At 34.6% G+C, this 13,342-nt stretch overlaps 1 protein-coding gene across 4 annotated transcripts in view; it reads right to left on the minus strand.

Annotated features, from left to right (window-relative positions):
- The window catches only part of LOC306859706 (utrophin-like), a gene marked incomplete at its 3' end in the record, with an annotated part of 219,628 nt that overhangs the window by 129,514 nt on the left and 76,772 nt on the right, over positions 1–13,342 (minus strand). For all 4 annotated transcript variants that reach the window (XR_013783329.1, XM_079400906.1, XM_079400905.1 and 1 more), the window contains exons 46-53: positions 12,635–12,817; positions 11,744–11,845; positions 10,487–10,601; positions 10,204–10,406; positions 9,911–10,028; positions 7,111–7,316; positions 3,754–3,908; positions 188–377 (exon numbers count right to left, since the gene is read on the minus strand). Coding sequence is in view for 3 of the 4 variants with exons in the window: in XM_079400906.1 (XP_079257032.1) it covers positions 188–377; positions 3,754–3,908; positions 7,111–7,316; positions 9,911–10,028; positions 10,204–10,406; positions 10,487–10,601; positions 11,744–11,845; positions 12,635–12,817 (1,272 nt within the window). The remainder of the gene's footprint in view (positions 1–187; positions 378–3,753; positions 3,909–7,110; positions 7,317–9,910; positions 10,029–10,203; positions 10,407–10,486; positions 10,602–11,743; positions 11,846–12,634; positions 12,818–13,342) is intronic.

A 13,342-nucleotide genomic window follows, 5' to 3' on the forward strand; every position in this document is an offset into this window, starting at 1 on the left:
TTTGTCTAGTCCACACACTAATCGTCTCATGCATTTCAGTTGTAGACGTGGCAAGTGCTAGCTGAAAATCACAAGCTCAAATCTGATTGGTTGGTTTTACACAACTTCCGGGATGCCAAAATAAGCTGCAAAGTTGGCTCTAGTCCCAAATGGATATGATGGAATATAATTATGTACATATTCTTACCCCAAGCTGCCCCTTCAGCTCTTTGATGTGGGCGGAGTCCTGCGAGAGCTCCTCCCCCTGGGCGGCGTCAGATAACACGTTGACTGTAGTCTCCGCCTCGCCGAGCCACTTCAGAAAGGACTCGAGCTCACGGAGACACGCCTGGAGAGACTTCAGCTCTGAATCCAACGCAGCCTGATGGTCCGAAGTCCTGATGACCACAAACCAGTACACAAACCGCGCTGAAAAAATCTTAACTTATTACCAAATTACATGTGCTTAACTCATATTAGCACAGTAACAATTATAGTGATAATATTTGTGCAATCATAATGCAATATTTATATAACCACACTGTTTATATTATTTACTACTACTATATTATCATTGAAACATTTATTAACATTTATTTACAAAGTTTGTAAAAGCATAATCAAAGTAATATCTAACAGAGCAGTTATTACAGTAGCATCTTATTTATTTATAAAAGTATAATTATAGTAGTATTTAATTTCACAACATCATTATGCAAGTATTTATAAGTATTACCAAAACAGTTGTAAACATATCAAAATATTATTTAATACAGCAATATCATTACAGTAGTATTTGCTAGCATTTATTGAAATATTCATAAAAGCATAATTTCAGTAGTATTTAATATGAAAATACCATTATTTGAGTATTTTTTAGTATTAACTGCAATCAATTGCATTAAAGCAATTATGGTAGTATTTATTACTAAATTATTAAATGTTTATTAATTAGTTTTGTGAAAGCATAATTACAATAAGATTTGTTACTATATTATTACAGTAGTATTTTGTACAAAATATGTATTGCTTCAATATTACAGTAGTATTTATTATAATAATATTATTATATTTATTAGCATTTATTTACAAAATATTTGTGAAAACAATTATCAAATTTATTACAAAATTATTCTTACAGCAGTTTTTTGAGAGAGCATAATTACTTCAATACTGTTATTGTAGTATTTATTATAACAATATTATGATGACAGAATTATAAATAATTATCAACATATACATGAAAGCATAATTATGATATAATTTATTACCAATTATATTTTGTGAGAGAATAATTATGGTAAAGTATTACTTAAAGATGATTATGGTAGTATTTATTATAACAATATTACATTTATATAATTTATTGATATTCCATTTAAATGATTATTCAATGTATTACTAAATTAACACGGTAGTAGTTCATAACAGCATAATTATGGTAATATATATCAATTCAATATTATAGTAGTATTTATTAGTGCTGTTAAACAATCACGATTAATCGCATCTAAAATAAAAGTTTTTGTTGACAATACATTTGTGTGCTGTGTATATTTATTATGTATATATAAACACACACGCATTTATATATTTAAGAACAATGTGTTATATTTGTATATTAAATATATGTATATATAATATAAATTATATAAATATATACAGTGCCATCCAAAAGTATTGGAACAGTAAAAAAAAAAAAAAACACAGACTCCTTGGCTGTGGAGTCAAGACATTTACAAATATGATTAAAAGATGAATATGAGACAAAACTACAGAATGTCACATTTTATTATTAGCCGTTTCAACACATACATGTTTTACCAAATAAAAAGAACAGCACTTTTAGAGTTTCATCCCTCTATCTGATGTGAGCAGAAGTATTGGATCAGTTGCCTCACAGGTCTTTCTAAGTGATCAGCTGTGTCCTGTTGCATTAATTCTTCAGATATTAAAAGCAGGGAATGTGTCGTATCAGTTATATCCATTACGTCTGTATTCTGAATCTTGCATTCGATGATGACACACACAAACCAGGATGAAGATGAGGGAGCTGACTTTGAGAGAAATCAAGCAATTTAAATGCTAAAAGAAAAGAGGAAGTCAGTTAGAGCTCTAGCAAAAACAAAGGGCCTAAAAGATGTCTGTAAAATCAGCAACAACTTCCAGAAAGCTGGGGTGATGCTCTGACAATATACTGTCCTCAGGAGACTTTGACACAGAATTACAGATGCTACACAGCAAGATGCAAACCTCTGACCAGCACCAAAAATAGAAAGGTAAGATTAGAGTTTGCAAAAAAGCACAAAGGTGATCCAGAAGAGTTTTGGAACTGTGTTTATGGACCGATGAGACAAAGATGAACCTTTATCTAAGTGATGGGAAAGCAAAAATGTGGAGAAAAAAAGGGAACTGCAATGATCCCAAGCAGACAGCCTCATCTGTAAAGCATGGTGGAGGTGGTGTCATGGCATGGGCATGCATGGCTGTCTCTGGAACAGGCCCTCTCAACTTTACTGATGACTTAATGTATGATGACAGTAGCAGAATGAATTTGGAAGGGTACAAAAACATCTTGCCTACCAATATTCAAGAAAATGCCACCAGATTCATTGGGAAGTGCTTCATATTGCATCAGGACAATGACCCAAAACACCCTGCCAGTTCAGTCAAGGACTTTATAAGGGCAAAGAAATGGAAAGTCTTAGATTGCCCAAGTCAATCTCCAGATTTAAATCTGATTGAACATGAATTTCACCAGCTGAAGAGGAGAGTAAAGGCAGAATCTCCCCAAAACAAGCAACAATTGGGATTGGCTGCATTAAAGGCTGGGAAAAGTATTTCAAAGGATGAGACCAAGAGTCTGGTGATGTCTATGGGTCACAGACTCACTGCTGTGATTGTGTGCAAGGGATCTGCAACTAAATAATAGCTTTTAATCTTTTATATCTGCCTTATGTTCAACTGTCCCAATACTTATGCTCACATCAATGAGTGGGATGAACTCTAAAAGTGCTGTTCTTTTTATTTGGTAAAACATGTATGTGTTGAAATGGCTAATAATAAAATGTGACATTCTGTAGTTTTGTCTCATATTCATCTTTTAATCATATTTGTAAATGTCTTGACTCCACAGCCAACAGAGCAATTTTGTCTTTACTGGTCCAATACTTATGGAGGGCACTGTATATATAAATATTTTCAAAATATATACTGTATGTGTGTGTATTTATATATACATAAATATACACAACACAGACATATATTACATAACTTTTATTTTGGATGCGATTAATCATTTGACAGCACTACTATTTATATCTGCAATATTCGTGAGAGCAGTATTATTTATTACCAATAATATTATTATGATAACGTTTCTGCGATATTCATAAAAGTGCAATAACTGTAATATTTATGACGGTAGCATATATTACTGTAGTATGCTACTGCAATATTGTGGTAGCATAACAACAACAGTATTTATTACCATAATATTGTTACAGTAGTATTCATTACCACACTATTAAATGCAAGAGTAATAACATTTATGGAAGGAGATGTAATGATGTTCTGTATGTCCAGTGTGTGATATCTGTACATGCTGAACATTAGTGTGGTTATGTGTGTTTAATGACACACTGTTTCAGAGAGAGTGTGTGAGTGTGTGTATGTGTGTGTGTGTGTGTGTGATTAATTTCCTCTCATTTATTGGTGATCAGGGAAATGAACAAGTACATGAGTTTGTCTATATTTGTCTATATGAGCGCACACCTGTTATTGACGCTGTTCCACGCCGTGTTGAGCTTGTCCATGACCTCTTTAACCCTGCGTGTGTCGTCAGCGGCATATTCCTGCAGAAGCTGATTGGACAGTTCATTAAAGGACGTCACGCTCTCCTGTCCTCGACTGAGCTCCTGCAGGAACGCCTGACAACAAAAAGAAATCAATAAATTAAGCTACCATCTAAACAGCACAACAAAAGCTCAACAAAGAGAGTGGAGTTGCTATAGAAATCAGATGTTGTTTGGTTCATGTGTGTCTGTCCCTGCAGAGAATAACTTTACCTCAGAGGACTTCAGAAAATCAGTGTCAACAACCTTAAAATCTTTATTTCTAACCCAAGGCAAACATTGAAATACACGGTCATGCCTAAAATATCTACTCGTGTTTAAAACATTTGAATACTATATGATTACCAAACAATAAGGCAGTGAAATTATGACTCTAGCATCCCCTAGAGGTACGTCTCAGTAGTGTGTGTGTGTGTGTGTGTGTGTGTGTGTGTGTGTGTGTGTGTGTGTGTGCATTTTAAGTGCACGACTCCTTAGAAATGTTCTTAAGAAGAGTCTGCACAACCAATATCAAATCTCATTCATTCATGATTTAATTCAATTATAAATTTGACTATGACTTCAATTAATTAATGAGAAATTGATGAGAAGCCCCCTTTTATATACTGTAATTTCAAACTAAGGATTTCAAACAAATGTAGCTAAATTTGACGTATTTTTATCTCAATATGAATATTTTAGTCACTTTTTTTGCACTGAAGCAAATGTTTAGACATGTTTTAAGTTTAAGAGCAACTCACTTTTTTATGTTTTTAACTTTGCGTTTACAGATAAGAATATGTGAGGAAATGGAAGTTATGCACTGGGGAGAAACCCCTCAAACTCAATGCTTATAAGCTTATAAAGTGCTCACAGGATCTGGAAAACCTGGGTCTATGCCAGAGCACACATATCTAACTAATCAATGATGAGATTTCTTATTTTCTTTATTGATTTGCAGTATTTTGCAGGTCTAGTGATCTACAACGTGAAGAAAGCAAATCCATTTATTTATTTATTTTCTAATAAGACATTTTATTTGGGGGGGAAGAATAAAAACAGATTGAAAATATCTGTTACGGGGGTAAAGTTTTAGACCTTTCTAAGATCAAGTAAAGAACAGCTGTATTTCAGCAACACAACAAGTCTGAAAAATACAACTTCCAACACCATTACGTCATTAATTCAATTAACAAATAACAACAAAAAAAAGAGTTTAGGGCCTGAATAGCTTTACTCACAAACACTAGCTTATGAAAATAACTTTTCGTGTACCTTCTGACCACACTGCATATATAACGATTGTCTAAAAACTCAAACCAAGATACATTTACTTAAAAAAAAACTGAATCGCAAAATAAAAAGTCTTGTTTTATGGATAATTGATGAACCAAGTGAGTTCAAGGTTTAAAAAGAACAAGTATCTGCAAACAGGCTTGGAAAAATCAACCATTCAAAAGGAGAAAGTTTTCACATCCTACTGATATGAAGCATGTTTAAGCATAAACTCACTTCAATTTGTTCAATTTCTCAGAAAACAATCTTAATTTTGTATCTAAAGTAAATGTTTCTTGATTTAAGGATGTTTAGATATTATATACTGAGGAATATACAAATATACTGAGGAATTTAGCAACGCATGCAACATCTAATGGCACGACTTAAGCTTTTAAGAGCTCTGATTTAAGAACTTTTTAAGATCTGCAGAAACCCTGCGTTACTGACATCACAATTATATTTCCAATGCTTTGCCATCATGTGTTGCTACAGTCTGCTAGTCACATCAGAACTATCTGTTGAGCTCGATCAGCCGCCCAAAGAAACTGCCTGAATACTGACCGGAATGTATTATTAAAAGCTAAATACTTTCTAAAAAATAAATAAATCAAATGCAGACCTCTTATGTTTTCACTTGCTTGGTACTTGAAAGCAATCATCTGCATTTGAATGTTGGAATCCATTAATATCTGTAGCGAGCTGTTGATAACCACAGTAAATGAAAAGATGTCACAAGCTTCCTGAGCCACAAAAAGATGTAACGCTCTGCCTGTAATTATAAACCAGAAAAATGACTCTTTTGTCAAGAGACAACTCTATTTTTGTTTCTAACAAGCCCACAAAGCTAAAAAAAAAACACACCAAACCTCATAAAACCACATGTACTGAACTTTGGCTAGTTATATTGTGTTCATTTGGGGGTGAAACTAAGCATGCTGAGAAAATAAATTAAAGTGACAAACGACTGGGGATAATACGGCCTGAAAATAAGAGAAGCTTGCTGCATTGACAAAGACATATGGAGTTGGAGGAACACTGGAGGAAGCGTTATCATGTATTACGGACTCGTATTTTAGCCAGAAGCAAGAGATTGAAGTTAAAAACATCTTAATGATGGATGTGTTTGTTACAAACATGCAGCTTTTCGCTTCTCAAGACATTAACTGATGGACTCGAGTGGTGTGGATTATTGTGATGTTTTTATCAGCTGTTTGGACTCTCATTCTGACGGCACCCATTCACTGCAGAGCATCCATTGCTGAACAAGAGATGCAATGCTACATTTCTCCAAATCTCTTTCAACGAAGAAACAAACTCATCGACATCTTAAATGGCCTGAGGATGAGCACATTTTCAGCAAATTTTCATTTTTGGGAGAACTATTCCTTTAAGCTGTAATCCATTTGTCCAGTTTGATTGGCAGTTCTTTAATTAGGTTGGATGATTAATCAAAAATTAATCACATCCGAAGTGTTTATTTAAAAAAAAAAAAAAAGTGAAGCTTTTTCACAAAAAAAAGTCATAGTGGGTTTAATTGGAACATGTGCCTTACAAGGCCACTCCGGACTTTTAATTAAACAAAGCAATTTAAATGTGTCACTTCCTGACAAAACATACCACGAGTGTTTACTCTTCCCTGTAACACCCACTTTAGTGAAAGACTGTTCAAATATCTACAAGAAAACATGTAGAGCTAAGATTCAGATGATCTTAATAGGGTCACTTCCAAAATTAATGAAATGACAGCCTGATGGATTTCTCCACTTCGCTCGACTACAAATCAAACTGATCCAGATTCCTTTGTCGTCATATAAATCCAAATCATTATTTCTTTGTTGGAAAGTGCATCTGTCTGGAAATCCTAACTAGGTTAGGACAAAGAATTCTGGAGCTCAGACCAAGTCTTGACACTTATGAACCTTATTTTTTACTGGAAGGCCAGTAAATCTTTACACGTTAAAACATAACAATTTTACCTCTTACTGAGTGAAAGGTAACAGGTCAAAGGTCAAGATCTCACCTTATTGTCACTGATCTGTTTGGTGAGTGGCTCTCGGTTCAGATGCAGAAGGTTGTGCAGATGCATCTCGTTTTGACCAATCAGAGCCTTCAACTTGTGCCTCTGCTCCTCCCATTGGTCGCTGTGGCCAATCATGCATTCCAGCTGCAGAAGCCGCGCCTCCACACCGTGCTGCGTACCGTCCCATTGGCTGCGGACCTTCTCCACTGACACACAACAGAGAGGAATGAGTCTCACACAACAGACGCCGTCCACATACTTCTCCATTAATACACATCCTCAGTTTACGGTAATATATTAAATAACGGATATAACATCTAAGCGGCAAAAAGTTGTTCATTAGGATTAAAACTAAGACTAAGATAATGATTAAGAATCTGACTAAGATTACGACTAAAAGAATAGGGTTAAATGCAAAGACTAAAACCATGGCAAAGCGAAACTGACACTGAGACTCAGATTAAGATATGCTAAAACTAAAATACTTAGATTAAAACAATGAATAAGATTAAAACAAACACTAAGATTATGATTTAAAATTGAATACTAAATTTATAATTAAGACAGACAGGCTAAAACTGAGATTATGATTTAAAAACATTTGCTTAAACTGAGATTAAGATTAAAAGTAAGAAATATTAAGACCAAGTATTAGGACTAAGGCAAAGACTAAGACCAACACAAAGCCAAATTTACACTGAAACCGAGATTAAGATAAAGACGAAGATTAAAATTAAGACTAAGACAGAATAAGATCATACATGATTAGGAATCACAAGAGAAAGACTGAATTTATAATAAAGACTAAGATTAAGATATAGAGAACAATTAGGGCTAACGCAAAAACTAAGACTAAGCCTAAGTAAAACTGACATTGAGATTAAGAAAACGGCTAAAACTAAGATCAAGGTTAACATATGATTTAATATTTAATACTAGATTTAAAATAAAATAACTTTTTAAAGACATGCAATAAACAATCACAAAACAAAGACTGAGATAAATATAAAGGCTAAGATTAAGATATAGATATAGATATACCCTGGAGTTCAAAAGTTTGGGATCAGTAAGATGATTTAATGTTTTTGCAAGTTTATTATGCACATGGCTGCATTTATTTGATAAAAAAATACACTAGAAACAGTAATAATGTGAAATATTACAATTTAAAGTAACGATTTTCTATTTTAATATACTTTAAAATGTAATTTAAGTATAGGGAACACTTATTTACTATTAACTACGACTTTTCCCTCAATTAATTAATATTAATAGTTAGTAAGGTTGTTAAGGTTAGGTATTGGGTAGGATTAGGGATGTAGAATAAGGCATTAATATGTGCTTAATTACTACTAATAAATGGCTCATATTCTAGTAATATGCATGCACTAGTTAAGAGACCCTAAAATAAAGTGTTACCGAAATCTTTTGTAACAATATGACCCCTGTTCAAATGTTTGGGGTCAGTATTTATTATTATTATTCAGCAAGGTTATGTTAAATTGATTAAAATAAATTGATAGTAAAGACGTAGCCTATATTGTTACAACAGATGAGACTTCTTAAATAATAAAATTAAATTAAACTCTTACTGACAGTGTGGACATAGATATACTAACATTCTAATAAAGACTAAGACTATGATTAAAATTAAGATCAAAAAAAAAAGATCAAAAACAAGATTAAGACTAAGATTAAGAATAAATGATTATGGCCCGGTTTCACAGAGAGGGATATCTTAAGCCAGGACTAGGCCTTAGTTAAATTAAGATATTTTAGCAGCTTTTATAAAAATGCTTTAGAAGAAAGCGTTACAGTTGTGCATCATGAGACAGAAAAATGGCACTGACATATTTAAAGATTCAGTTGAGACGGCTCAAAACATGCATTTTGGTCTGGGACTAGCCTTAAACCCCGTTCACACCAAGGACGATCACTATAAAGATAACAATAAAGATATAGTTCTCAATATTAAAGAATAGCAGAGTCCACACCACAGCTATAACGATAAAGGCACAGAGGAACGATATTGTCGGTATCACTTCCAGAACTAGAATAAACTGATGATATCGTTCGCTGGTGTGGACACTAATATCGTTATTAGTGCTGTCAAACGATTAATCGCATCCAAAATAAACGTTTGTGTTCACATAATTGCACTGCACAATGGAAACTTCAATGTAACAGAAACTCTTTCAAATGTCAAACATAACTGAACATTAAACATTAATATATGTTTCCCTTCACTCAAAAACACATGAAATAGCATTTAATTTCAAAATTGACTCTCCATATCCAGCCATATGCAAAGCATGCTGGGAAAGTCCTCAATATTTTCTATACAACACTGAATCATAATTTCTTTAATGAAATACTCACTATTTTTAATCATCACCTTAATTTTTTTTATGAAAATTACAAGACCCATGATTCATTTTTTTACAGTGTAGTAGAATTTACTGTTATTATTTATTAATAGTTTAACTAAATAATTAATCAACTGATAAGAAAATAATAAATAGATTAATTGAAAAATAATCAATAGATTAGTCGACTAATAAAAAAAATAAAAATAAAAAAAAAATAAAAAAAATCGATAGATTAGTTGACAACTAAAATAATCATTAGCTGCAGCCCTAGATTAGTCGCGATTAATCGTTTGACAGCACTAATCGTTATCGTTATAGTTATCGTTCTTGGTGTGAACTGTGGAACTGGGGCTTAGACGAAGGAAGCAAGATTCAGACCAAGGCTGAGATAAAGACAATTCAACTGAAGATGCTGATGAACATCCGCTCACGTTTCTCAGAGATGGAGGTGCGCACGTCGAGGTTGGAGGTTTTGTTCTTGATGTTTTGCGCTAGAGTGATGATGTCTTCCAGCTGTGGGTGTCTCTGCTCAAGATCTCCTTTAGTCACCTACAATCACAACACCTTCATAATGAGCCGGGTTTAACGGCTCAGACAGGGGTCTCAATAATAATTCTGTGTACAGCCATAAATCACAGGATTTATTTTCAATTTAAGGAAAAAGCTACTAGCTATTTGCCACCCTATTGAGCCAAACATCTCAGGTGTAACTCTGCGGTCTGACCTGCAGGCGGCCGATGGTGGTGTGGATCTCCTCTTTGTCTCCCACCGTGACGATGTTGGATTTGAGCATCTGGTGGATGAGGAGCAGCCAGTTCGCCAGCTCTGTGGCCGTCTGGTGGAGGTCGTTGGGGCCCACCAGCTCTGGACTGGGACGCCGCTCCTCGCTCATCAGACTGACCATGTGAACCGCAGACGGCACGCTCGCTGAGACACACACACACACACAGTAAACCCTCTGGAGGAGCAGCGAGAGCGTCCGCTTCACCTGTCTGTGCTGCGCTCACCTGTGAACTGCTGCTGAGAGACTTGCGGTGTCCATGGAGAAAGAGGCTGCTGTGGCGTCTCCTTCAGTCTGGCGTCCAGAACTTTCCAATCTGCAGCCAGCTGCTCGATTTTACTCTGCAAACACACAGAAACCATCTTAATTCTCGTCCAGCTCTCTACTCATCTGTACTTTGCAAACAAAACCACAAAAAGAATTGAGTAAGTGCTGTGTAGCAATTTATACGCTTCCAGTACATTAAAATAGTTCACTGTTTGATAAGGAATGCTTTTCAGTGTGTATTGAGGCAATCTACCTCATCCTTAAAATTGTGCACAGTGTTACGATTTGTTCACACCAAGATGAATATCCGGTGCAAATATTTGTTGTGTTAAACATTCCAATTTGAACACTATTGCAAACATTTGCATTGCTAATGCAACAGATTATTATTTTTTACAGATTGTTCTAATCTCTTTTCCATCGCACTGTGAAGAAAGCTGGCAAACCGTTGTTTGATCACACGCCTAAAACACTGCTTTAAAAAAAACTGAAAAAAAAATGTTTTTGCTAAGCGATGGTAAAAAAAAAAAAAACAAAGTCAATAATGCATTTGGTGTTGTGTAATGAACACCACCACAAATACAAATATCTGAAAAATAATTACTTTTACAGCAAATAATGTCAATTCTGCTTGATTTCTCAACTTTTATTATGTATTGTATGAAGACAAATTGCACACGAAAAATATTTGTGTTGGTGTAAGCCAGGGTTATTACTGTTAAACTAAAATCATTGATAAACACTTGTAGTTGAAATAAATGTTAACGGGAAAAAATAAATGAATTAAATTGATTTCTGCTAGTTTCCAAACCAACATGTAGTAAAATACCTAAAACTAAATAAAACTGATTAATATCACTAACTAAATAATAATAATTTAATAAAACAACTAAATAATTAATAATTGAAACTAAAATTAATAAAAACTACACAGACAAACTATATAGAAAAACAAATAAAAAAAAAAGTTTACTAAATCTAAAATTAAAGTGAAACCACCAAATAAAGTCTAATTCAAAATATTAACAATATAAAAATATATATAAAATGTTATCTTCTATGTTAAAATTACACTGGCGTGAACAGGGCTTTACCATCAAGCTCAGTTCATTTAAGATAAAATCATTCATTTTCATTCATTTAAAAAATGCTTTGGCATCGCACTATTAATGATAGAAAGTAAGTAAACTGAAGTGCAGCACTGGCTGACACAAACCTTTTCCTGTGGTAATAGCAGCTGTTTCCTCTGGAGCTCAATAGAGTAGGACAACAGCTCCTCCAGCTCTCGCTTCTGCTCTCGCATGGACATTTCCAGAACCTACACAAATACAGATCAGATCTCAGAGCTAGAATGTGTCAATCATTGTTCGATATTCTGGTCTCACTGGGATGGAGTAGACCAAAACATAACAGACTAAACAACTAACAGACAGAGCTGAGTAGTAACTGAGTACATGTAATCTGGATGTCATAATCAGATTACAAAAATCAAGTACTCGTAATTAGATTGTATAATTTGCATCATCAGATCACCGTTACTTTATGAATTATGATTGCATATTATTCAAACAATGAAATAATTAATTGACTCCCCCTAATTCTTCTTTTAAATGGATTCCCAAATGTCTCTGCAATGTCATAGAAGTGTACAGTTGTACAGTTACATTTTTTGCATCTTGAAATAAATATTTATGTGTTCTGTGTCCCTCTGTGTTGTGTGCGTTTCATTTTTCTGTTTGGAAGATAACTGAGCCTTTAAATCTCATTTGTAATAGATATGCCTTATAAATCAAGAACAAGGCATTTATAGCTGTATTTATAAACTGTTTATTAACGCCCATTAATGTTGGGACAATGCTTTATAAAGGATGAACTGACTATTTACTAATGCTTAACTAATGATTCATAGCGTGCAGTTGCAACGTCTCAGGGTTTTTCCATACATTGGAAGTAAATGTTCACCATAACTGCTTGGCTGCCAATATTCCTTATCTTTTATGTTGCACAGAAGTCAGTCAGTCATTCAGGTTGGGAAGTGAGTAAATGATATAGTTTGTGTTTAAATGCAGCGAGTGAGTCCCGGACTGGTCTGGCGTGAGCTTCTGACCTGTCTCTCCGTGGGTGTGACATCGCTCAGAGACTGGCTGCTGATGTAAACCCAGCCTCCCAGTCTGTTCATGCGCTCCTGGAACTGGCCGTACGACGCCAGCCTCCTCTCGTCCTGCAGCGGTGTGTGTGTCTGCAGACGACCCTCCACCTCACGCAGCTTATCCAGCAGCTCACGACTCACCTTCAAACACACACGATAACAGGCCACTCACATCAAGCAGTAGAGATAGAGCGCTGTATGAGCCTGCCAGATCAATCTGCATATTTAGTAGTTGCATATACAGCTGGTCATAAAATTAGAATATCATGAAAAAGTTGATTTATTTCAGTAATACCATTCAAAAAGTGAAACTTATATATTAGATTCATTCATTACACACAGACTGATATATTTCAAATGTTTATTTCCTTTAATTTTGACGATTATAACTGACAACTAATGAAAGTCCCAAATTCAGTATCTCAGAAAATTTGAATATTGTGAAAATGTTCAATATTGAAGACCCCTGGTGCCACACTCTAATCAGCTAATTAACTCAAAACACCTGCAAAAGCCTTTAAATGGTCTCTCATTCTAGTTCTGTAGCTACACAATCATGGGGAAGACTGCTGACTTGCCAGTTGTCCAAAAGACGACCATTGACACCTTGCACAAGGAGGGCAAGACACAAAAGGTCATTGCTAAAGAGGCTGGCTGTTCACAGAG

This window comes from Barbus barbus (genome assembly GCF_936440315.1).
Source record: "Barbus barbus genome assembly, chromosome: 40".
In the NCBI taxonomy this organism is placed as follows: Eukaryota; Metazoa; Chordata; class Actinopteri; order Cypriniformes; family Cyprinidae; genus Barbus; species Barbus barbus.